Here is a 27681-nt window from a genome sequence, read left to right as displayed (position 1 = left end):
AAAAATTCTTTGTTCTCTTTTTTTCGCCCACAGTGATGAAGACAGCACTTACATGCATGGAATGAGGTCTTGGCTGTGACAAATGGAGATGAAGGAGGGATACAGAATGAAAGGAATGAGACAGCAGTTGATGAAGGAGGAAGACAGCGACCATGCAAACAGGTGAGTAACACAAATGAATGATAAAGTGATGCCACTATTTACAATTAGTTTACTTCACACATACCCTCTGTAAAGTGATCCGAATGCCACAGATTGTAGATGTTGAAGTCCAGTAAAAGGCTGGGGGAGAGAAACCGTCTGATTTTACAAAGGATGAACTGAGTCACAGATGTTTTAGAGAGCAGAAAATCAGCCACACTTACAACAGGAAGTTGGATAGGAACCATTTCAGTGCTGCCAAAAGATTATAAAAGGGCTGAGGAAAGAAAAAAGCAGAACAAGGGAAAAATGCAATAAAAGAATCAAGCTGGAATCCTTTCATTTTAATTACACTGAGAATATGTGTGCAAGAGCTTTTTTGACAGAAACCATATAGACTGAGTTTTTTTCTCTACACAATGAACCATGATGTGAAGGCCAAGCTTTCAGCTAGATCAGACCTGCCCTGTGACCTCCACCCATAAAGTCATACCACGTTAAGAATAGCAATATTTCACATGTAACACTGATAGCATCTGACGGTTGTGTTCTAGTAGAAGTTATTAAAACAGACAAGAGGGTGCTTACACTTAGCAGGGGTCGAGCGCCACTAGCAGAGTGAGTGTGCACCTTACACATGGCCTGATAGTCATAGAGTAAAACTCTGTGGAAAACACAAACAGTGACATCATTATACTTTAATGCGTCACATCACAGCTCAGGGTTAGCTCACCTTAATATTAAAATTCTTTCATCATTTACTCACATTTTCACAAGTCCATAAGAAATAAAAAATATTTTCAATAACTCCAAGCTATTTTTTTCACTCTGTTCATAATGAATATATTAAAATATAAGCCAAATAAATGATGACAGGTCATTGAATTAATAGCTTATAACGCACACCCGAGGTGGTGATGTGGTCAGTGGCTATTACACTTTGGGTGTCCATTATTTCATAATAATTCAACTGACTGAAGTTCATTATTCCACCCATTTACCCTACGGTTATCACATCTAAAGACACTGTTTCATTGTATTTTTTACTCTGCTATGTAAGATTAGTTTCTTAGTGGTTGTTCACATATCACATCTTCTGCATGATCATATTTGTTATTTCAAATGCATGTAAATAGAGAGCAATGCAGGCACTTTCTCTAGTTGAAAACATTGTAACTGCACTGTGTGTCGTGTGACAAGAACCAACTCATCAGCTTCACCCTGTGCATGTATATCAGCTATAACGGTAAATTAAATACCTCAGACAAACCAACCAAACACTCTTTTCCACTTTTTTCTTTTCTCCATAAACATTACTTGTATCAGAGCTATAGCATGTGTTTGTAAGTGGTGGCTCATTGGAGAATGCAGCTGAAGGTTGCTCAGCAATAGCAGTCATCATGGGAGTGCAAGCTCCTGAGCTCTTTAAAACTGGTAGAGGAAGTGGCGCACCTCTCTTTTTCCACAAGGTTTTAGACAGTATATGTGAATATACTATGTATATGTGAATATAAGGATATCTCCCTAACACATCTCATTCAAAGCCTTTTCTTTTGTTCACTATCATGTATAAATTCATGTAAATTAAGAGGTTTAATTCAAGTCTTTTTATATGATTGCTTTATATAATAAACAAATTAAATGTATGGTTTTATTCATATATACATTGATCAGTCAATATAAAAGCTGGCTTGATGTATGTGAACAAACCTTATCTTTTTGCGGAAGCTCAAATATGCTGGCTTGATATGCAAGAATGATCCTCATTGGTCCTTGCATGTAAGGTAAGCATGCTTGAGCTTCCTTTACCAAATTTGTATGCTATAAACTTGACTTTAACTGTGTGTAATATATATATATATTATTATTATTATTATTATTTTTTTTTTTTTTTTTTTAAATAAATAATTCTTTTATTTTTTGTTCTTTCTTTTATTTTCTTTTATTCTTTTATTGTTTTTGTTTAACTTCACCACTAATTAACTAGTTCTTAAACAAATTTTTGCAAATAGTTTGGGTATGCAGAGTATTTACAGATTACTGTATGGAGGGAATGAACTTGATTTTTATATAAATAAAAGTCATTTGAGGTGAATAATTAAATCTCTTGAACAGTGAGCATGTCTCAAATTCAACCACTCAATATTGATTTATTTTCCAATATCTTTGCAAATAAAAGCATCAGTAGTTTGTGTTTTAACTGGTAATACAGAAGTTCAAAACTTATATATTTCTCAAAGATTGTTAAAAAATCTTATGGGTTAACAACAACTTGAGTGTGAGTAAATAATGACAGATTTTATTTTATTTTTTTAGATGAAGTATATTCATATATACAGTAGATATTCTGATGGGCAACACAAAGAAACATCCTCAAACCTTTTGAACATGCCCATTTTCAAGAGTTGGGACATCACCGACCCATCGATTTGCCCCAGAAACTTGCCTACCTGCAGAATCAGAGAGTACAGTTATTTAAAACTTAAAAACAGATAATTTTATTCACAATAGGAATGCCAGTTCACAGTGAATGTGCATGTATTAGTTCTTTGACTATAGGCATGTTGACGTTACTGTTTGATAAAACACTAAAATCAAATTTTAAACAGGGTTTGGGCTTTGTAAGGCTGCAGTACCACATCAGAGTCAGCGTTTACTGCACCCAGCACGCTGAATTATTCAGATAACCCCTGTTATCCCTCCCTTTCTCTATATTTACCCTGATGATGCACTGTTCTCCCTCTCTCGGTTGCTCTCATAGGGCCGCTACTAATGATGGAAAACACCTCATGCATTTATTTATTTATATATTCATTCATTGCCACAGTCACTTTCCTATGCTGAGTCAATGTTAAAAAGGCTGTTTTAAATAGGTGTTGTTTACAGCACAAAATCCTTATTCAAGACACGCTTTAATTCATGACTTCATTGATTTCTTTTTACTGTGACCTGCTTTCAATGGAACCATTTAAATGGCACTCTAGATAAATTTTTACTGCATGTCATTTTCGCATCTTAACCTAAATCACCAGGGATTTACAACACAGCATGCAGACACACACACTGTGAGGAGGCATCTATTTTTTCTGTTTTTGAAAATCTTTATAAATAGTTGTAGATATAAATAAATCAATAAGGAAATACTAAATAAAGTACAGTAAACAGTAAAATACCTCAGTAAATCTCATTTTATATACACATATACGGTACAAACATTTAACGTACTTAGCTTGATCACACTTTTTGCTGTATTTTTGGCATTTTTAGGGTGACCTTCGTGTTATGAAAATCTATAACCTTGTCTAGCAAAGGCTAACTGCTAACGTACTAAAAAAGCAAACATGTAGAAAAAAAAACCTAATAAAACTTGCAACAGCGCTTTCCCTGTCATTTTGGTGACACTGTCTGTTGAATATTGTAATTAAGAGTAAAACAACAGTTTTACTTGCATTGAAATCTGGCTTTATTTTGGCGTATATAAGCCATTTTCACAGTCCGATCAATTAGCTGAAATGATACAAATCCAGTCTTGCCCTACATGTTTCTAAATGGATATTGTTTCATTTGGAAATAAATCATTTTACGTCATTACAGATGTTTGGTGGGTTGCGAATGTCATTTTAAGTTGGCCTTAACCTGTCACTTTAAGTGCTCTTACATCAGCCTTGTCCTTAGAGATGATGATAAAGCCATTACTGTCGGTGACGTAGCAGCTAATGTCCTGTTGAGAAAAAATAAAAAAACACATGTCATGCTCAAATGAGGAATGGCAAAACATATTTTCATACATATGCCTGTAATCTTGATACCCACAATTTATGCACTATAACTGCAATAAGATGCTCACCGGATTATCACTACAGCTTAAAGGACAAACCCCCTCTATGCCTGAACACTGTGAAAGAGACAGAAAATCATGAAGATGGGGAAACGGAGCATTTACTATGTATTACGTTTTGATGGTATCATGTTTATCCTTGTAATGCGTACATACATCTGTGTCGTTCGGCTGAGGGTCATCCGGATAAAATGAAGCAGCAGTGAAAAAAGGGTGAAATGTTAATTGATGTGAAATCACTGGCTCAGGACTGATAGCTTTGATCTAAACTCCTGCTTATAACATCACTGTTCTGCCTTTAAGCCATCACATGATTTGCGCAGGCTCCTGTGTGCTTTTACTGGCCATGTATCAGATGAGGCAATCTCAAAGGAACCTGTAAATACTTGGTACATCTACTGCTCAAAATATATGCATCTTGCAGTATAGGTGTACTTGAGGTATTTGAGGCACTACTGTTTTTTGTTTTGAAAATACAAGTATGTATGTATGTATGTATGTATGTGTATATATATATATATATATATATATATATATATATATATATATATATATATATATATATATATATATATACTGTATATATACACACTCACATTTGTAAAAAAATTATATTTTAACATTATTAATAATTGAGTACTAATAATAACCAGTAAATTTTAGGACCAGCATAATTATTTCTAAAACATCTTGTGACACTCTACATATATTTTCAAACAAAATGCAGGAAGAACTGGACACCTTCAGGAACTAATAATTTAATATTTATTCTCTTTTAAAGCATTATTTACAGTAGGGATGCACAAAATATCATTTGAGCATCGATATCGCAATGTGTGGGTCCAAAATAGTCACATCGCAAGAAATGAAATGTTGAATTAAGGTTATATATGACCAGAAACCACAGGTTAAAACACATTTGTGGATTTGTGGATTTGTGGAAAAACTACAGATTTTATTCATAATAGTGTGAAAGTTTATCATCCGCAAAGTGTTTTTAAGGCCTGTGACCGTTTTAAGAGAGTTTAATTTTTTTTAATAGCGTATAAAGAAGTTTAATAAAGATTTATTATAATTTATATGATGAAGACTATGCGATGTTATTTTACATTTCATTATTCAATTTCTGTACCTGAATATTGTTAGTCTCTCAGTAAATCATAAATCACTTTTATTTCACTTTATTATTTGCTTCATTATGTTTATTTATGACTGTAGTTTGTTTATTATATCTATATAATAAATTACATTGCTCCCCTAGAAATCATCCCAATAAATCAAAATGAATGACTTTCCAAATAGAGCTATTTATATTTCAGAGGGAAAAATATTGCAATTTCAAATTATTCCAATATCGTGCAGCCCTACTTTACTGTATGTTACTTTCATATAAACATTTATAAAAATTGGCATTATTTTAGAGGGATAATTCATTTAAAACTGAAAACTTTATTTACTCAACATCCATATTTAATCATCCTCCACTTGTTTCATATCTGTTTGAGTTTCTTTCTTCTGTTAAACCAAAAATATATCTATATTTTGAAGAATGTTGGAAACTGGTAGCCATTAAATTTCTATAGTAGGCAAAACCAATGGATAATCAATGGCTACCTGTACCAACATTCTTCAAGATATCTTCTTTTGTGTATAAAAGACATTACTCTTGATCTTTTTCTCAATGCACTCGCGTTTTTAGCATGTGTTCCATGCTTTTGTGCTGTTGCTGATCTTTATTCTGTAGATGTATTAATGGATTTGGATTATTAAATTTCAGGCATTAAATCAGTAAGAAGCCCTTCCATCAGTGAATAAAGCTTTAGTTAATATCGCTGCAGTCAGGAGTAAACACAGACATAGTGGTAATGTGCCAGCTGAGGTGGAAGAGCGTTCAGGGAGGCATGGAAAATCCCAGGGGTGCAAGAAAAATGGAAGAGCTTCCTCCCAGAGGATCATGTAAAAGCTGATATTCCCTTCTATTGCCATTCTTTTAGACTCTCTCAACACTCAGCATCCTCTGTTTGTATTATAAATATCAAACAAAAGCCTGTGGTAGGAGCGTCACCACTAACATCACTGTGTGTGTCTTCACCTACCACCACAGAATGCACAGTGTTTAAACAGATAAGACACATCCGGCCAGTATCACACGTTTGCTTGTGTACATATCCTTGTGGAGACATTCTGTTGACAGGGCCTAAAACTAACATTTCGCAACACCTGCCGATAACCGATGAGTTGAGGAAATTTACTGGCCATAAATATTACAGAATGTACTGGCCATGAAACTGTATATACATTATTGGGGAAATGCTATTATTTATTCATTCATTCATTCTCCTTTGGCTTAGTCTGTTATTTATCAGTAGTGGTCACAGCGGAATAAACCACCATCTATACCAGCATATGTTTTATGCTGCGGATGCCTTTCCAGCTGCTACCCAGTATTGGGAAACACCCATAGACACTCATTTACACACACGCTTATACACTACGGACTACTTTGTTTATTCAATTCACCTATAGTGCATGTCTTTAGATTGTGGAGGAAACTGGAACACCGGAAGAAACCCACGCCAACACAGGGAGAACATACAAACTCCACACAGAAATGACAACTGGCCCAGCTGGGACTTGAACAAGCGACATTCTTGCTGTGAGGCAACAGTGCTAACCACTGAGCCAACATGCCACCTAAATGCTACTATTATTTTTAACAGAAAAAATATCAACAATAATTTAACAGCAAAACTAATCTAAACTAAACCATTACTTTTAATTTTATTTCATTTCACATTCAAACTTTTAATCAAACAACTTTTTATCACAGTATAATTTCTATTGTGAAAAGCTTTTCTTTAGTTGACCAAAGATTTGTGAACCAATTTGATATTACTGTATATTATTATTTGACATGTTGCATTTTTAATTCCCACTGCTGGGTTGCGCTGGAAGGGCATCCACTGTGTAAAACATGGTTGAATAGTTGGCTGTTCATTCTGCTGTGGCAACCTCTGAAATAGAGAGTAAGCTGAAGGAAAATAAATGAATAATGTTGCATTTTTTTATCATGAGTTGCGGATAAAACATTTTTATATTATAACAACACAATCTTTGAGATGATGTAATCATGCTAAATCATATAGCATTTTCAGACATTGCTAAAAAACTATAAGCCAACTGGTGAGAAACACTCATCAGAAATTATTTTGGTTGCATTTGGCAATCGGCAAGTGTTAAATTTATGCTCCAATATAATATAATTTAATATAATAATACTTTTTTCAAGGTTAACAAAACATGTACAGAACCATAAAATGTGCCTTCTTGGACAACAAGCAATATCTGTAATTTCAGTGAAAGACATTAATAATATTTTTACTACCTGGTTGGCTATGGACCAAAACCTTTTTTCCAACATCTCAAGAGACATCTGCACACCGATGGCTATGAAGGAAAAACACACAAAACACAAATTACAGCTACAGCTTGAAAATACTCTGTTATACTATCAGTCAAATTCTCAATTATTCTGGATTTATTAGGTAACATTTTTTTGCAGTTGGTACAATTTGTTTTTCATTGGTTGTAATTAAAAACCGGGGTTGTTTCACCAAATACTGAGTTCATTGCTCTTCTGAAATCAAACATTGGTATTTTGTTGTCCAAAAATGTATATTAACATCTAAAAACATGGCATCTTTTTATATTAAAATTACAAGAAGCATTATCAATCATTTACAGAATAAATATAAAATGTTTTCCTCAAACATATAGCTATAAACCCAGAAAAAAGAGAATTTTTAAGTGCTCTCTTAAATTTTTTCCATAGCTGTGCATGTGAAAAGGCTGAGACAGGTTTATGTAAGTTTTTGGTTCAACATCCGATTCCATTCGACTTGCAAATGCATTATCCCAGCATGCATCAGTGGCCACCCACTCTGACAAGCTTAAACATAGGAAATATGCTGATATCTCATGCCTCAGCCCTGATACCTCATATATTAAAGCTGATATCTCATCGCTCATTCTTGATACCTCTTACTTCAGTTTATTACCTTAAACCCAGTACCTCATATATCAAACCTGATACCTAATAACTCAATCTGTACATCTACATTGCCTATAAACCACTGCGCTTTACAGAACAAGGTTTGGTTGTTTATGGGCCGTTGTCTAATTAGTAGGACAGTTGGAATTTGCAGTGAGCTGACGGCTCTGATTAAACTGCAGTAAATTGTTCGTTTGAGTAAAAATCTTTTAACTTCAATAATTCAGAGAGAGCGAGAGACCCGAGCAGAACCATCTATCAGACTGAAGCTAATTAATAGAGTTGGATAATAAAGAGGCAGGGAGTGGAGGGCAGTGTTGGTAATAGCTGCTCCGGGCGGAGATGGTGGCTAGCAATCTCTTGAATGAGCAGATGTGTATTATAAAGCCGTAGACCCAGCAGACATACTGTAACAACGCTGGAAGATTACAGTCGCCACATCTCCTCCAGCTTCCTAAAGATTTAGACAAGCCTGCAATGAAGATTACCCAAAATAGTGATGAGCTCGCTCGCAGACGGATCCCAGCGCAGTTAGAAGTGTGAATGACGGAGGACATGTGACTCCAGCAGAGCAGATAATTTAGCAAATACCCAGTTTTCTGAGCTTCTGTCATTCTCTTTTCCACACAAACATCCCACACATAAAAACAAACATAATGATGTGATACAGCATGAAGCCTCAACCAAACCCCCAGAGCGACAGCACGGCAAGCAATCAATCCTGTGTTAACTGAACAGATTTTACCATTTGTTGTTTAAAAACAAAACCTTTAATGAGGGACGTGACGGCGGAAGAGAGAATGTGTGAAGTGTATGTGGCATATGTGAATAGGCAGAAGCTGTTGTGTTGGTCAATAAACATTTCACAAATTTCAGGCAGTACATATTCGTTTATATTCAGTTAACAGGACTGCCCATTTAGGCTAAGTGAAGCCGTTAGTTTGTAGTCATGGATAATTGCATATTACTGTACCAGGGTGCGAATTGTACTTTTTCTGTAATGTTAATTTGTGCACTACATGCTTCAGTGAATCAAATTTATATATTTATTATAATTACTTCTAATTTATTAATCATACTTATTTAAGTTTTCAGTGTAACCTCTGACAATTTTAGTGATGTGTGATTCTCAATGATGATTTTTGCTATAAATCAAACAGTGAGTACGTTTGTATGGACACCAATAATCCGATTTTAATGCGATTAAGACAATACTCTGATTAAGATGTAAATCAGAGTATTGTCTACCATGTAAAGAGCGATTTTTGATGACCTTAATCCCACTAAAGTCATAATCGAACTAAACAGAAATCGGATTAAGACATATTGACAATGCCGATTTGAGTCACATTATTGAAGTGCAGAACAGACATGTAAATACCTTAATCAAACTATTACCATCGTGTTGCATTTTGTGACAGGATATACCATACACAGATGGCTATTTGACACTATTCTCTGCACCTACAGAGTCAATGATGCGATATACAGCATGCGATATCAAATTCCATTAAAACAACACTCGTCCAGCAGTTCATACTCGCATCCAATATCTCGTTTGTCACAGGGGACATGCATGAAATGTTCCTGAATGTAAGTGAAAGTGCCAAACTGCAGTTAAAGTCAACAAATTAAAAATGAAACACTCGAAATTACATGAAACTCCGGAGGAAATATAGATGGCATGGTGATGCAATGACGTGGATTGCACTTATTATTTAATGTTTAACTTCAATGTGCAAGCAGGTGCGTGTTAAAATAAAAGGCTAAATATACAAACATCTATTTTACAAGAAAAGTGTCTTATGAACACTTTTGTTCATAAGACACTATTGGTGCTCAAGATCTGTCGGTTTCAGACTGCTGAATGTATATTTTCTTGCAGACTGCTTGCCATGATTATGCATTCACAATAGTATGAACAACTATAGGGGTAGTCAAAAATATATATATATAAATATACAGATCAGCACAAACTATTTAAAGGGCTATTTACTCCAACCCCACACTCCCATATATCTTGTTTTGACATTCTTTTACTGGGGGGATCAAGCGTTAATTAGGTGGGTCATACCTCCCTGTAATTCGCATCCAGTGAATTACCCATTGATAAGTAAAATAACGAGAATGGCTGAGATTGACACATTCAGACATCACCCTCATTGTGTAAAAATTGAGACAATATAATTAGATTAAGATATTTTTTTCTGGTACAAGATAAGTAATGTGTGCAAAATGTGGTACTGTACATTGTTAAATTATACATTTTTGTCATTTGAAATTGTTCTATTTTAGGCTTTGTAAAATCTAATGTAAACTACTTTCCATGGTAGGTACATTTTATATAATAGCTACTGTTTTAACATTTAATAGCTTATGCAAAAATAAACATGGATTTATGCCTCTAAATGCTTTAAAATTTATGGGACACAAGTGAACAGATATTTGCGGAAAGTGCGTCAGAGCTTAACATTTCAGAGGCAAAGAGGTGACCATTATCATGGCTGTGAATTTGAGCTATTTCAATTATGTAAAACAATACCTCGTTAATTAAGAATGAAATTCTTCTGGTCATAATAAGCTTAATGGCCAGTCCTCAGCTCATGTGGATGTGGGTGGGTTATTGAAGTAGAAATAAGCTGAGTGTGTATGAGTGCACTTTAATTCATGTACCATTTATAAACTCTTTCTCCATCCATCCAGCAGATTCTTCTAAGGCTTTAAACTTAGCTTAATATGCATTTCACATTCTTAATTACATTCATATATACCAAATTATGCTAATGTAGGTAATATCTATTTGAATATGCCAGGATTAAACTGCAGGGTATGTGCGCAGTGGCTAACAGAGCAGCAGGGTCTTTACATTGCAGATTATCACGAAGAGCTCAAGTAGCATACGCTAACAGTGAGTCAAAAAACACCCTCTCAATCCCCCCACCTCTTTCTCTCTCTCTCTCTCTCTCTGTTTCTTTTTCTCTGTTGCTTAGGTAACATGATGTCAGCGCAGCCCCTACCGACACCTTGAATACTCACCACCAAAATATGACACTGTCCTCAACGTGAGCTGCACACGGGATCATCAATGCACACCCCCACATACACACTTCATAACATTTACAGGGCTTCTGATAAGGAGAGGAAAGGCATGGTAAGGATTTAATGGAGCTGTAGTGCTTTTTCTTGTCAATGTCTGGCATGTGAAAGCATGTGGGCGGCACTGAGGTCCTTCTGAAGTACCCGGTGTGTTGCAACAGCCCACAACACACACGAGGTAAATGCTTCTGATGTCGCAGAACACTTTTCTTCTTATAAATAGCTGCATTGGATGCATTTCTCCATTTTTGAGGTGCTGGTGCTGCAGCGTGGCCTGCATGCCTTTATGCATTATTCAGCACACGAGGCAATAGCGAGAATGTTTGTGTACGTGGATGACATTTGGTCCAGTTAGTCGGTGTGAACAAGGGCCAGTACATGTATGACTGCATTCCTGAACTGCATGATGTCAACAGTCTGATGACATCACAGAGTGTAAAATGCCTTGCTGCTTGCGTTGGCTACATGTGATTGGATTAGTCTATCCATTCATGCATGTTTGGATCCATTCATCTGGCTATCCACAACGAAGGAAGGAATGATTTTAAAAAGGTTTTAATCTGTTCATCAGTCTACCTACAATGATAGAACAATGTTTTGATTTTGAGATAGATAGATAGATAGATAGATAGATAGATAGATAGATAGATAGATAGATAGATAGATAGATAGATAGATAGATAGATAGATAGATAGATAGATAGATAGATAGATAGATAGATAGATAGATAGATAGATAGATAGATAGATAGATAGATAGATACTGTAGGTAGGTAGATAGATAGATAGATAAATAGATAGATAGATAGATAGATAGATAGATAGATAGATAGATAGATAGATAGATAGATAGATAGATAGATAGATAGATAGATAGATAGATAGATAGATAGATAGATAGATAGATAGATAGATAGATAGATAGATAGATAGATACTGTAGGTAGGTAGATAGATAGATAGATAGATAGATAGATAGATAGATAGATAGATAGATAGATAGATGGATAGATGGATAGATGGATGGATGGATGGATGGATGGATGGATGGATGGATGGATAGATAGACAGATACTGTGGCATCATAGAGCATAAATGGATTGGTGTTATCATATCTCTGTCAGTCTATTTATCTATCTATCTATATAGAGGGAGAAAGAATCAGCTGTTTTTTCGACCCCTCCTCTCTCCCCTCATCCCTCACTAATGTTACTATCTTTGACAAGGCTGGCACACGCTTACACTGCACGCCTCACCACATGCACATATGGAGAAAGCAACACACACACACACAAACACACTTACTCACACACACATACTCACACAGACACACATGCGCACCAAAGGCTAGCCCGAGGACAGCACGCGCTTGAGAGACAACCTCCTGACACACACACACATTCACACACACTCAAGTGCATTCTGTGGACTCAATATACCAACACAGAGGCGAGCCGATCTGCTGGAAACCACAGAGAATTGAAAGACTGGAGCTCACCTCCCCCTCCTCCTCCCCTCTCTCTCTCTCTCTCTCTCTCCCTCTCTCTCTCGCGCTCTCTATGTGTCCTCCTCTCTCTCTGAGCATTACAGCAAGGCATTGCGCAGGATTTAACTCCCCTCCTTCATCTCCCTCTTCTTTATTTTAATCGTTTTTTTTTCCTTCCTCCAATCCATCTCTCCTTCTGTGGCAGCCGTTGCTCTTGGCAGCGGAAGGATATTTTCATTTCCATATTGGAGCGTTACGAGAGCTGCTATTCGCTCATTTCTCCCACAACCGTGCGTGTGTGCGTGCGCGTGTGTGTGTGTGTGAGTGTGTGTGTGTGAGCTTGGGGGGGGACGCCAAGAAGGACGGCATCTAAAGACGGTGAGTGAAACACTGTTAACCAATATCACATACACATGCACACATGACAGTTTGATTATAATTGCGATGGCAGTGCATGATGTTTGCCGAAGGATGGGTTTTCCTCTGTGTGTGTGTGTGTGATAGACACATTTGCCTGTTGTTTTAGGTTACAGAGCATGTGATGTCCAGTCTTTTTATTAGTATTATTATTATTCTGACACAAAGGAAATGTATGTGAGTGGAGGTGATGTGCTGGAATGCTGCTTTTGTGTGTATGTATGGGATGTAATGTAGAATGTAGGGGATGTTAGATGCTATCAACAATATGGAATTAAACACTTGACTATACACAGTTATAACAGGGCCAAAACATTTGTGTTATAGGTTCATATGTGTTTGCGCACACTGTATGTGTTGCTTGAGTGAGCATGTTGGTGTTTTTGTGAGCGCGTGTGTCTTTGTTTGTGATTCTGCTTTTAATAATTTATCCCCATGGCCTCCACGTCTTTGTTTCAAACATTTCTTGGCTTTGTTCTTGCCTCTGTTGACTTCAGTGGCCTTCTTTTATGTGTGTGGATGAGAAAAGGAACCAGCAAGACTGGTTCATAGGTGAACATATAAAGGGCGTTTCTATTTACTTATGTGTCACTGTAACAACATACATGCTGTCACACACACATGCATAGTTGACCTTGTGCATTCACAGGAAGTTAGTACGGCGTGGGGTGAGAATGTGTGAAATATGTGCTGAACTGGACGTGGAGAGAGATGCTGCTAAAGTGAGAGACTGTTACATCACGTGTGTGTGTGTGTCTCTGTGTGTGTGTGTGTGTGTGTGAGTGTGTATGTGCGGGCTGCATGCTTGGGAGTCAAATAACACATCCCTCAACTAATTATCCTCCCTTCACACACACACACACACACTCGCATATTATCACACTCTCAAACTTGCATGTTCTAGGAAACACAATGCGCAGAAAATATTCACGTGTTGAGCAACTCCAAAAGGTGTTTTCAGAAACTCTTGCACACACTCGTGCAATACAACCTCTAAATGTCTGCACATTTTTCCACTGTGCCGTTTCGGATGACAGGCTGGTGAATTGGTGTTGCGTTGCGCAAATACACACACACACACACACACAGACACACACAGTGTGATGGATGTGGCAGGTGACAAGGCCGAAGTGTCACTGGAAGAGAGTCTAAGACAGCAGCGGCCATTTTACAGCAAACCGGCCTGGCGTAAACAGAAGCAACTTGTAACCTTGTGCTCAATGATCTGAGACACACACACACACATATTCACAGCATTGCGTTATACAACTAGTGTTACATAATTGTACGTCATTATAAAAATAATATTCCCATCTCTGACGTGTGCTGTAAGTGTCGTATTACTGTACCGCAATTAACTAAATCGCATCTGCAGTGCCAGTTCTACTACAGTTTGTACCCTGGAGAGCTGTTTTACAGTAAGCACCGCTGTATTGTAGATGGCTTTGTACCAGGAGGGAAGTTAAGTTGTTGCTCAATTGTTGCTATTTCATAGCTCAAGGGAACTGAAGGATATTTCGGTTATGTTTGATTGAAGTATCAAGTTTGTCGCTGACGTTTTTCTTGAAATAATGCTATAGGAGACATACAAATAGAAACAGTTGTTGACATACAGTAAGCATATAGAGCTTTAAAGTCAGCCAAATCACTTTGGCGTAAATATTTTGATTAAAAACTAAAAATAAATCTAAATGTATCAATAATTTAACAACACATTTGTATATATTCATAGGTTTCTGATTTGAGTTAACAAGCCAGTTCTTTTGTATCTTTTTTTTACGGATTTTATGATTTATTGTACATTTTTCATCAGCTCACAATCCCTTAAATTTGATTAGGAATCAAAATATTTAAAGCTTATATTCAGATCTTATCTGATTAAAAAATGACAGATTAAAAGATTGAGCTGGAACACTGGGTTAAATAAAAAATCTGAAAATCAGAGGGCTCTATTTGTCTTCATTTAAATTCACCTGGGAAAATAATTCATATTAAATATTAATACTATTATTCAGTAGTAAAATATTCAAATAAATCATATTAAACATTCAAGAGCCCTCATTTGGCATTTTACTTTTTTTAATTTTCCTTTCGGATAGCATGGGATTGTGCTTTCTATCACTGCACAATATTGTAATATGTTAAATAGATTTAATAAATATATTCAAGATGCATTGTTCTTTTTCTCCTTCACCATTTAATGTGTTTCCATTCAACTTGAGTGAAGCATATAGGAAAAACACTGATGGAATGTGAGCTGATATGAAAACTAACATGACATGAAATTGATACTGTTGTTACTGACATTTAGGCCCACACAGAATCTGCACACACAGATTTATATATAAATATGTGTGTAAAAATGTATTTACAATGCACTTTCTAAAGTAATACTTTCTGTCTTTTAGTAGATATATGAGAGGGGTGGCATGGTAGCTCAGTTGTTAGCACTGTCGCCTCACAGCAAGACGGTCGCTGAATCGAGTCCTGGCTGGACTAATTCTGTGTGGAGTTTGCATGTTCTCTGTGTGTTCATGTGGGTTTGCTCTGGGTGCTCCAGTTTGGCCGTAGTGTTTGAGTGTGTGTGTTAATAAGTGTGTATGGGTGTTTCCCAATACTGGGCTGTGGCTGGAAGGGCATCCGCTGCGTAAAACATATGCTGGAATAATTGTCAGTTCATTCCGCTGTGGCAACCTCTGAAATACATACTAAGCCGAAGGAAAATGAATAAATTAAATAATTATATGAGACTTGCTTTGGTTACCAAACAAGTGGATCAAATTGGATTTGCATTGTAAACCTGTTCAAAAGTTATTAGTTTTTATTTCTTGTTTTCAGTATTTAATTTCTATATGCTCAAAACTATTCTGCATGAGACTGTCAGAAAGCATGCTTTCACCTTCAGAAGTCATTTAAGTATAGAAAAAAACTGAGTATCCTTTAAACTCTCTCTGCAGTCTGGTCACTGGCCTCGTATCACTGCCTGTGGAGGCTGGCATCAGGGCCAGCTGATGCCACAGCAGATCTGAGGCAGCTGCAGTCGTAGAAGCGCAGACATGCAGCTCTGCACTGCACCTACAGTGGGTCGAAGGAGGAGAGGAAATCCGGACAGCCAAGGTGAGCCCAAAACAAACACACACACACACACACGCGCATTTGCTCTTCTGTAGGGGTTGGGCTTCTACAGTATTTAAGGACAGACTCCATTCATAGCTTTTAAATGCTTCATGTCCAAATAGTGACTAAACAATTATTTACATGTCAATAGCATGCAACATGATACATTTCAGAAAATGATCTGTTTTTATTAATGTAGAGGAAAGATATTGTGTGTTGACATATGTGTCTGTGTGGGTGTTTATAGCGTGGTATAGAGTGCGGCAAACATCACCAGCTGCCCCAGCAACAGATGGATAAGGATGGCTTTAGTTCATGTGTGTCTGATTAAAGATCTGCATAAGGCAAAAAAGAAGCAACACGCACACGCACACACACACACACACACACACACACACACACACACACACACATACATACATACATACATACAGTACTTGTATACACAGTTCTGCTGCATTGTCTTATACAGTATACAGTACTTATTAATGTATAGTGAAAGAATTTCACCTGCTCCTTTAAGGCTCATTGACACCAAGGATATTATCTATAACAGTAAAGATATGTTTATTCCAAATTTAAATGACTAGCCACACCAAAATGAGAGTCCACACCACCACTATAATAATATTGGCTCAGAGGAACAATATCACTAGAAGCAATCTATTCCAGATGGTGAATCATAAAAACATTGACAGCCAATAAGAGTCAATCTTGAGCGTTTAGCAGCAGATGACAAAATTATTATAGTTATTGTTTTAGTGATTGTTCTTGGTGTGAGAGAGTCAAACAAGTCAATGCGGAAAATATTGCTTTTTCCCCCTGGAGAGCACACAAAGCTTTTTAAAAGAATAGCCTGGCTACTTTCTTCAGTTTAATGAAAGTGAATGAGGACAGATTCTGTCAACCTTCAAAACAACAACAACAACAACAAAAATAATCCATAAAATTATCTTAAAAGACCAGCACATTTTATATGGTCTTCTGAAGTCTTGAAGTAGCTTTGTGTGAAGAAAAGCCTGAAGTCTTCATTATTCATTGATAATCTTGATATCCAAACTAGTTCTTGTGCATTCTCAAGAGATTTCTGTGAAGGAATCGTTTGTTTGATGTGGAACATTTCAATTAATATCTATGTTTTTATTTAATGTAAGTGTTTTTAAATCTGACTGAATGATCAAATTGGACAGACCTGGTAGTTGAAATGAATAGTCAAGTGGAGGAAAATATTTTACAAAAAAACCTATTTAAATTTTAGACAGTCATTAGTATGGCTGAACAATATATCGTTTGAGCGTCGATATCACAATCACAATGTGTGTATCTGCAATAGACACATCGCAGGATTTGATTGTTCATTAAAGATTAAAAGATAAAAATATCATACATTTTTTGATTGTTTATACAACGGCGACCATGTTATTTTACATTCAACTGTTCAATCGCTGTACTTGAATGCTGTTAGACTCCCCAGACGACCATAAAGCACTGTTCATTTATTTATTTTTTGCTTTTAATTTATTATAATTGATGCAAATGCACTGCATAGACGAAGACTTGATCGTCGCCAGTCGAATTAATAAAATCTTTCCAAATAAAGCTATTCAAATCATTTAGTAAAACTTATATTCATATCGCATTATATATCGCGGCAAAACAAAATATGGCAATGTCAGATTTTTCCAATGTCGTGCAGCCCTAGTCACTAGGTTATTAATTCATAAGATTATAAATTATACATTATATAGCACAAGTCTTATGCTTGTGTTTTTGTTGCTTTTTAAAATTCTTTCATTGTCAAGAATCAAACCAACATGTTCTCCAGAGTTTCTTTGTGTTTCAGCATTTGCATAATTTTTTTCTGGCATCTAGACTCATACTATAAAATTTTCAAATCCTATAGGGTAAGAAAAGAGGTATAGTAAAACAACCTTTAAGGGGAAATCTGAGTGCAGGCACAGAACAGACATCCATCTTATTTTAAACCACAGTACGTCTGCTCTCTAGGAGATTTCTGTGATGAAATACAGGCATCTTTGTAGTTTTTTAGAAAGTGATTGTTCTGAACAGATAGAAAGCATAACTCACGAGCATTGTGTTTCAAGAACACATTCATATAACTGATGTCCTGACACACCTTTGTTCTCGTACAAATGGAATAAAATATTAGAGGAGAAATGGAGATACTTGAGATTGAAGTTTGACGGGCCAAAACAGCAATTCTAGAATGATTCACAACTACATAGTTTAAGAGGATGGATTAATTATTGAGATTACACAGAATTGTGTGAGTGTGTATGAGAGAGTGTGTGTTTGCGATGATTGTATGTGTCTCTGATTACAGAGGGATCAGGGTGTTGAGGCTGGTCAGGATCCGATATCTGAGTGCTGTAACTGCATCTGTCTGCACTCTCAAACTGCCAAACACTATCACACACACACTTTCATCAACAAGACAACTGGGAACTTGACGTTAAAACCACAGTATCCATTCATAGTGTGTGATTGTTTCATACACAATGAGAATTAAATCTCCCCACCCTCTCACACTGTTGCATAAAAGAGAGAGGTGATGAACAGTTGGCAAATGTTTGTTTTGTCATGGCAGAGCAGAGGACATCCTCTGTTTAGCTCTGAGGCACATTATATTCCCATCACACAATACCACAAATAAAGCATTCATTTAGAACAGAGAAGTCTTATGCCACTGGAGAAGCTTTTTAGAAATGAGTTTGCACAAAAACAGTCTCAAATCATATTTGTCCTTCAAATCAAAAAAATATTTCCATGATATGCATGAGTCCAAAACATATGCAAAGTTAATCAACAATAAAGCACGAAAGATGTATTATAGCCTCCCTGTAAGATCTAAAGGAATATTTGTGTATTCAAATGCTCTGATAAGAAGTAACTTTAGAACTACATTCTGTATGTGCCATCATGTGCTTTCACCACTTTCACTATTAATTCTCAAGCTCTGACTAGTTATATAAATTGAACAAAAACCACACTAAACAGAGCAACCTGTCATTGAAACTGCTGCCTATGTGAACCTAACTTGAGCCAATATGTGCACAACACACTGTAAAAACTAGCCTGACAGATGCTGACTAATGGCGCAACATCGACTGACTGACAGTTTGGTGTGCAGTGTACACAAGCACACACGTACATACACTTGTGCAACTAACTTTATGGGGACTTCCATACTGTACACTTAATGATAGCTGCGTCTCAAATGGCACTCTATACACTATGCACTCATGCACTATGTACTTTTGCCCTTACACACTCAACAGCATAGTATATGTATGTAGTGTCGTCTCAAATGGAGCACTAATGTTTTTTTCTTAGTGGAAACTCAAACCGTTTCCCTGATGATGTTTGACGGTTGCCAAATCAGTGAAATAAATGACCAAACTATCAAATAATACCTGCCATGAGTATAAACGCATTCACCATGGGGAGTCGCTATACTCACTTTCGTAGGAGAATTTTGCTTTCACCATCCAAAATAAATAAAGTAATCCAACATGTGGATAGCTCTGCCCCTTCAGCTACGTGAGCAAACCTGTGGTCGTTAAGTGTGTGAAGTGTCCAACATTCCACACTTCATTTTACCGGATGAATGAGTGCATCATCCGGGTAATTAAAGTGCACTTTTTTTTGTTTGTTTTTAGTGTGAATGCACTACTTACACTATTTATACTACAAAAGAATAGTGGATAAGTATGCAATTGTATGGGATGCAGCTGATGTTTATACTGTACAAACTGTGTATTCTATCACCATACCCCAAACCCCAACCCTAAAAGGAAACAATCTGCATTTTTACATTTTCAAAATTCTTCATTTTGTGTGATTTATGAGCCACACACACATAGGCAGAGCGAGAGAAACTGCAACAGACTGTAGCTTCTTGTAGGTGCAATAAAAATACCCCTGTATGCCAGAGGTCTGTGCATATTTTTACATAAACTCATAAGTTTAAAATAGTATGGTAAGATCAGCAGCCACAGGTTTAGTCCAGGCATCTGCTTAATTAAATACTGTACATGTGATTCTCAGTGGCACCAAATCAACACCTGTCACATTTTTCACATAGTAGCTTTCAAGAGCAAATGGATGTTGTCACCTTTCAGACGATATACACTTTCTTTTTCTTCTTAAACACAGGTCTTCTAGGTGTGCTGAGTGTGTGTGCTACGTTGCTGCAGTTATGCGCTGGCTGTCCTTCAGAATGTGTGTGCAACTCACTGGAAGCTAACTGCAGTGGGAGGAGTCTAGTATCTGTGCCCGCACTCACTTCTCTCCCGGAGGGCACACATACCCTCTTTCTGGCCAATAACCGCCTCTCCTCCCTGTCCGTCTCTACTTTTGCCAACCTGAGCACCCTGGAGACACTCGACCTGTCCAACAACTACCTGGACAACCTTCCTTCCAGACTGTTTCGTGAGCTGAGTAACCTGAGCGATTTGAGTTTGCGTAATAACAGCCTGACGGTTTTGGATCGCGAGTTGTTTCGCGGCTTGACCCATCTGCGGAAGCTGGATCTGTCTCTGAATGGGTTGGCCGCTGTGCCACTGGGCCTCCTAGATGAGCTGCAACAGCTAACCTGGCTCTCCTTGGCTGGGAACAGACTTCACGCCCTGGAGAGAGCCACGTTTGAGCCTCTTGTCAACCTTCAGCACCTGGAGCTGGGCATGAACCCCTGGGAGTGTGACTGCAACCTGAGAGACTTCAAACACTGGATGGAGTGGCTAATATACAGAGGTGAGAGCTTTGTGTGTGTGGTGTTTTTACTTTCTGCAGGTGTACAAACGTCATTTAAGCAATAAACCACAAGAGGCTATGAATTTCCTGGATTTTACCAAGGTATTCTTTGGAATAGTCCACAGTGAATTGTCTTCCCTTTACTGTATTGTCTTCCCTTAACTGTCACCGTCCTGCAGGTGGGACATTTTTTTGGACAATTTGTCCAAAACTGAACTTATCTTGACAAACTAGATTATATAAATATAATAATATTTTTCTACAGTGAACTCATAAAGAGGCAGCAACAACAGTATAATAATAGACAGCAGTGTTCAATAAATAATTCACCTATAAATATTTAAAATCAAAATCAGCTATTTTCCTCACAAGTTATAGTATTCAACATAGCAACTTACTGTACTGCATTAAAATTGTATGTGCAATCATGTGAAGTGTATGCTTATTGGCATTTTAAAAGGACTTTGAATGAGAATTTAAAAGTGATCTGTTTTAGAAGAGGTTTATTAAGCCTCTTAACAGATGGAGCTGTAACCTAATGTAAGTGCATAACACTCCAGACATATTATACCCACTCTCTCTACCTATTAATTTTCATCCATCTTTTGTCTATTATTGGCAATGAAATGTGGCAAAACCCCAGAAATCATTGTGAAAAAGAACTGAGAATCCTCTGCTTTTTATTCTCCATACCTCTCGCTTTCTATTTTTCTCGGTCTGTCTCAATCCTTCTACTCTGAGTCAGAGAAACTCATTTCATTCTATTTCAGAGCAGCTTTAAGAGGGAGGGGGATTTGAAACAGACATGAGAGGCTGAGTCACAAAGCTTTTAGTGTGTGTGAGAAAGAGACTCCAGTCTTGGTGGGCTCTGACTCTCTTGTGCTGCTCCAGAACCTAGTGAGCTGCATATGGAGGCAAGATTTTAAGGCATCATAGATGGTCTCTTGACATGAAGGTAGGCTTCTTACTTGCGTTGCCTTCTAAGATACTTTTTTGAATAAATTATAACATTTAGTTCCATCGAAACTCACAATCAATTTTATTAACAGGATGGTGGAGTAAATTTCATTCAGTACTGAAAGTCTTAAAATATACATTACTTTACTTGGAATTTGTGCGGTATGTATTATATGTAGTGGATTACTGCAGCATTAGCAAGGTGCCACTGTCAAGCTATATTAAAATCAATTGTGTTTCTGCTGCCCTGTGTGAAAGACTTTGATTGACGTGCAGTTTCTGCCCACATAGAGCACTCCAAATTATTCACTTAAGAGGTTCTATGACAGTTAGCATGACATTCGAAGGCAGCTGTGAGCAGGAGGCAGCATGGCAGCTCACTGGGTTTTGGAACAGAGCTTCTGTATGCATGTCAGGCTTATTAATTATACACCAGCTACTGCTCTTCCTCTCAAACAAACACACACACGCAAATTGAAGAGGGCTGCTGACCCTCTAAGCTGTGCAGTGCTATTTTGGAGGGCTTGAAGCAGCCATTTAAATTAATTAGAGGTGACTATTGTTTACCTCAGAGAGCTAAACTTTTGATTTGTCTTGTTCTGTTGCTTTCTGTTGTAGGCGGTTATGTCGATGCTGTTGAGTGTACACTTCCGAAGGACTTAAGGGGCCGTGACATCAGGGGCGTTCCTGTGGAGATGTTCAACTACTGTCTGCAATTGGAGGATGAAAATGGGGGCGGGACTGGGAGCACAAAAGGTGGATCGCCACCATGTTTTCGAGGAACAGCCGCTCCGTCATCTGACAGTGCTGTAGTACGTACAGAGGCAGAGCTACCAGACTGTGTGAAGCAGCGCTATCGGCCGGTCAGTGTTCGCAGGGCGATCGGTACAGTAGTGATCGCTGGTGTGGTTTGTGGAATTGTTTGTATCATGATGGTAGCTGCCGCAGCGTATGGCTGCATTTATGCCTCTCTGATGGCAAAATACCAGCGAGAGCTAAAGAAGAGGCAGCCTTTGATGGGTGACGCAGAGGCAGAAGCTGACCCAGAGGAGAAACAGATCTCATCAGTTGCATAGGGGAATGGGGGAGAGGGGTCAAAGTTCAGAGGTATGCCACAAATATAAAGAATCCTTTACTGATTGAGCTGCACATTTGGTGATCCCTTAGCTGCCCAGCGGAGGATTCGTCATCCTTGTTTCCTGTTTCTCTGTCCTTCCTGAGACCCTCTCTGACTCTCAGAATTACTCTTAACTCAATCTCTAAACTTTGGCCTATGACCTTTGACCTATTTGCCCCAGGACAAGAGGGACCACTCAGCACTTTAAAACTCCCCCACCCTCCCCCAATGTTGAGAGGATCTCAGCAGAGGAGGTGTGGATGCAACTGTTCACAGTTCTGAACCCTGACGTTTCTAGAGGATCATGTGCTGTCATTAGCATTAGCCTCTGTAGCAACCTAACCATTAAACCAAACATCCAATCATAACCCCAACCCCAATCCAAGAACTTTACCTCTAATCCCAACCCTTTGGATACTAATCAAAACCACCAATCTAACCCTTACCCTTAAATACTAATCCCAACCCTTGCTATATACGCTCATCTGACCATTGAGGTAACACTCTGTCTACACCGGGTCCACACCACATCAAAAACCAATAACACTCATTATAATCAATGTTGCTTCTCGATGCATCATACTGAGTCACAGACCGTAAACAGACGTCCTAATTTCTGGTGTACTGTATGTGCTTGTTCTACTTCTGACAAAAGGACAAATTGATTTGTAATGTTAACTTTGTCTAGTTTACACAGCCTCATGCAATTTCAGCATCTCCATGCTCGGTGTAAACACTGTGTAATCCTAAACCTCCAGCTCTTGTTTTAAACCTTTACCCATCAACCACCAATTTTAATTCCAGTCATGCCATATTAATCCATCACTAATCTGAACCCCAACTCTAAACCTCCAACACTAATCCCTCCATTACCCTAACACTCCATCATTAATCTAATGCCCAACCTTAACTCAACACTAATCCCTCCATTAACCCCAACCCTTAACCGCAAACATCAATCCCTCCATTACCCAAACAATCCATAACTAATCTAACCTCCAACCTTTACACCTTGAACTAGTCCCTCCATTACCCCAACACTCCATCAGTAATCTGATCCTTCAACCTTTAACCTCAAACACCATTGCCCTAACACTCCATCACTAATCTAACACCCAACCTTAACTCAACACTAATCCCTCCATTATCCCCCAACCCTTAACCGCGAACATCAATCTCTCCATTACCCTAACAATCCATAACTAATCTAACCTCCAACCTTTACACCTTGAACTAGTCCCTCCATTACCCCAACACCCCATCAGTAATCTGAACCTCCGACCTTTACCCCAACACTATTGTCCTAACACTCCATCACTAATCTAAACCCAACCCTTAACCCCCAACACTAATCTTTCCCTTACCCTCCAACACTCCATCAATAATCTGAACTCTCAACACTAAAACCAACTTTTACCATAACACTCCATGACTAATCTGAACCCCAGCTCTAAATTTCCAACACTCACCCAAACCATTTACCATAACGCTCCATAAATGATCTTCACCATCAATCCCAAACTTCCAACACTAATCCCTAGCCTTACCATAACCCCCCATCACTAATCTGAACCCTCAACCCTAAACCTCCCAACCCTACTACTAATTCCTTTACTAAACTCTAACCAACTCTCACCTCCAATCCTAACTGTAACCCTTAACCCTATCCCAGTGTGAAATGAACAACATATCCCCCGCATATCATATTTGGAAATATTCCCATCTTATTTATCAGCTATAATATATTCTATACAATGTGACGTGACCCCAGATTTCTGTTTTTAAGTGTGAGGTTTGTCCTCTGTATTGTGTGATAATAATTTGTGTTGATAACATTGTTTTGTTTGTTTACTGTTTGCTGTTTCCCCATGTTCATCTCTAGAGGTCAGACGTGTTTTTGTAAGAATAGAAGAATCCAGCCCTGGTGTCTATCGTGAAGTGTCTTGAAGTATCGTGAAGTGCTAATGTAGAGCAGGTTGAGGACTCTGTTGATGTTAGTGGAGGGTGGCAAATTGTGGCTACTGGAAATGTTAATTACACCTTGGTGGTTAAAGAAGCACAGTGGTCCTAAAGAATAGCTGCCCTCTTGACTAAAAACAGAAAGGCAATAGCTGAGAAGGAAATAAATCTTAACTTTATTAAGATAGACTTTTCTGTGCAATATAAATCAATGTCTTTGTTGATCTGTTGTTTAATTCCGGACTAAGATGTCATAGCTGATTTAGTCTGATCCTTTCTCTTGGGCTGACGATGAACGAGAATTGATTGCATATGTGCGATCAATTTTTGCTTGTGGACCAATTTGCATAATCCGCTTTTCTTTGAGGGCAGAAGTTGTTTAGACTAAATAATTCAGATAAATTTGACTCAGGCTTTCAGAAGGCTACAGATATCATCAATATAAGCTTTTCTGCCGCATTCAGCCTCAACGACTGGACATGAAAGGGAAAGAAAGACTGGCAGAAATTTGCTGCACGCTCTTAATGTGAACCGACATAATACTGAAAATTTAGAACCAGATTATAATGTTGCTATTAATGTCAAGAATAACGTCATCGTTGGGTGTTTTGCACAATGCTGCCATCTGTAGGAAGGATGTGCAGTAGGCACAAGGGTGCGGAGCAAATATCACACCACCTCATCAAGATTTAGAGGATGCTCTTCTGCTGTAACTATAGCAACAATCTTTCCCACACACTATTCATTACCAATGCAAATTACTGGTAAGGTTGCTGGCAAAAAGTTGTAAATCCAAGTACAACTAATTTGCGTTCTAATACCGACACCAGCAGTTAAGCGTCTAGGACTTGTCTCTGTGTTCAGTGATATTTGCAGCCATATGCTGAGTATATATAAGTACAGGTATACATTTATTCAAGGGTATGTTGAATACATGTATATATTTTAATCTGTGTCTTACAAATTATTTATGAACAGTATCTAGACTGCAAACCCTGAGAATACCTTTTTTCCTTGTGTTTCCTGTGCAAATTTCTTTCGCAGAGGAACTCCGAAAATTCTCTGTGAGAGAAAACTCATGAATTATTAATAAGAGGAGTTTTGTCTAATGGTTGCGGTCTTTCCTGCCGTTACTGTTCAAGTTAGCTCTTATTTTATACAGCATGTGTCGTAGGCCTGTTCTCTGCACGGGGCGACAATACACATACCCTGTATCCTCTATTATGAAAAAAAGCACTTTTGCCACTGATGGACTAATACTTTCCTGTCAAATTGCACTTATTGCGAATAATCTCAAAACTGAGCACATGCTTGTTTATTGATGTCAGCAATGCGCTTTATCTGAATCTAAGCCGACAGAGTAGTTGTGATGTAATGTCAGTGAATATGAAGGGCCATTTATAAACGAGCAGCAACTGCAGTGTGTTTACTCTGTATTGGCCATACATATAAGAGCAGGGACACCACACACAGTTCACTACACCTCCCCGCAAAGCAAAGGCTTTGTAAATCCCATTGGATGGATGAAAGGAAAGGATTTGTCCAATTGACTGAGCTGAAAGCATCTTCAAAATCTCTCCGAAGTTCTGATTTAATATCTTATAGCTTATTGATGTGACCCTTTCTTCACTTGACCTTTTTTCTAAGACTGATATGAGATCCTTCTTTATATTTTCGCTTGATAAAAATCAGTTTGGAATATGATTTGTGAGCTGTGATATAATTCTGTGTTAAAAATGAATAAAGAATGTATTTCCGTAAACGCCTAAGTTTGAAATTCAGCGAGCACTCACACTGTTTGCTCAAACTCAGTTAGTAAAGTCTGCAAATATGAAATGGAAACAAATAGATAAGCATTGACTATTGGATTAATTCTACAGGATATCACTGAGATGTGTGTGTCGCATTCTTTAACAGTCCATCTGGAAACAAAAGCTTCATGAGGAGAACCTTAGCACTCATGGCATGGATATTCCTTGCTTTACATATTAGTCAATATGTATATAGCCAATAAAGTCTGCTGTGAAGTCCAGATTTTCTGCCATCAGTTAGAAGGTCTGGTTTTGCGAGAATAAACTGCATCCCAAATGACACACTATGGACTTATACACTAAACCGTGTAGTGTATGAGTTTAGTGTTATGTTAAATGAATCACAATTTACTAAACTTAAATTTCCAATTTTACAAGTTGACTTTTAAAGATGCCCTATTAGTGAAATAAATGACCAAACTAACAAATAGTAGCTGTCATGACTACAACTGCATTCACCATCCGGAGGCAGCATAATAATATCAGATTATTTTGTTTGCACAATCCAATATAAATAATGTAATGCAACTTTAGTGGACGGTAGCTACTCCACTTCCGCTACATAAGCAAAGTTGTGCCTGCTGAATGCATGAAATGTTTAACATTCCACAATTCTGTTTATGTACCCAATAAGCACATCATCTAGGTACTGTATTTAAAATGATTTTTAGAATTTTTAATGTGAAGAAACAATGTACAATATGTATACTACAAAAGGGCATAGAATAGTGCTTTAATATGTGATTTGGGATGCATCAGATTTGTTGTCTGGTTAGCATATAGTTCAGTTAGCTTCTGATGGCAGATATTTTAAAGGTGCAGTAGGTGATCTGCCAAAATGCTATCCATTAGCATATCTTAGAAACACAGTCCCTTCCATGCCGTCCAAAGCCATGCCTCCTGAAATCATGAACGCGCA

General features: G+C 37.6%; 2 protein-coding genes across 4 annotated transcripts in view; one reads left to right on the top strand and one right to left on the bottom strand.

The window, feature by feature from the left end:
* cacna2d4a (calcium channel, voltage-dependent, alpha 2/delta subunit 4a) overlaps positions 1-27681 on the bottom strand; it is a 55752-nt gene that overhangs the window by 5465 nt on the left and 22606 nt on the right. The window contains exons 27-35 of the mRNA XM_056455608.1: positions 7365-7426; positions 4136-4150; positions 3989-4036; positions 3800-3862; positions 2521-2591; positions 730-805; positions 366-418; positions 227-282; positions 53-73 (exon numbers count right to left, since the gene is read on the bottom strand). Of these exons, the coding sequence (XP_056311583.1) occupies positions 53-73; positions 227-282; positions 366-418; positions 730-805; positions 2521-2591; positions 3800-3862; positions 3989-4036; positions 4136-4150; positions 7365-7426 (465 nt within the window). The remainder of the gene's footprint in view (positions 1-52; positions 74-226; positions 283-365; positions 419-729; positions 806-2520; positions 2592-3799; positions 3863-3988; positions 4037-4135; positions 4151-7364; positions 7427-27681) is intronic.
* Positions 40-26713, top strand: lrtm2a (leucine-rich repeats and transmembrane domains 2a). Of its 3 annotated transcripts, XM_056455605.1 has the most exons (5): positions 40-162; positions 11021-11181; positions 15986-16145; positions 20322-20918; positions 22494-26713. In XM_056455605.1, the coding sequence occupies exons 3-5, from the start codon at positions 16085-16087 to the stop codon at positions 22949-22951; spliced, it is 1116 nt and encodes a 371-aa protein (XP_056311580.1). In that variant the 5' UTR covers positions 40-162; positions 11021-11181; positions 15986-16084; the 3' UTR covers positions 22952-26713. The 3 variants fall into 3 exon arrangements, with proteins under 3 accessions (XP_056311580.1, XP_056311579.1, XP_056311581.1); XM_056455604.1 differs by lacking the exons at positions 40-162; positions 11021-11181 and adding an exon at positions 12184-12989; XM_056455606.1 differs by lacking the exons at positions 40-162; positions 11021-11181 and adding an exon at positions 13000-13750.

The sequence above is a fragment of the Danio aesculapii genome, chromosome 4 (genome assembly GCF_903798145.1).
Source record: "Danio aesculapii chromosome 4, fDanAes4.1, whole genome shotgun sequence".
NCBI classification, from domain to species: Eukaryota; Metazoa; Chordata; class Actinopteri; order Cypriniformes; family Danionidae; genus Danio; species Danio aesculapii.
This window is presented reverse-complemented; position numbering and strand designations above follow the sequence as displayed.

What these genes read in the sequence shown, in the direction of transcription:
- lrtm2a (XM_056455605.1), top strand. Translation starts at nt 16,085, where the DNA reads ATGCAGCTCTGCACTGCACCTACAGTGGGTCGAAGGAGGAGAGGAAAT. An exon ending in AGGAAATCCGGACAGCCAAG is followed by an intron (nt 16,146 to 20,321) that starts GTGAGCCCAAAA and finishes TCTTAAACACAG; the next exon opens with GTCTTCTAGGTGTGCTGAGT. An exon ending in GGAGTGGCTAATATACAGAG is followed by an intron (nt 20,919 to 22,493) that starts GTGAGAGCTTTG and finishes TTTCTGTTGTAG; the next exon opens with GCGGTTATGTCGATGCTGTT.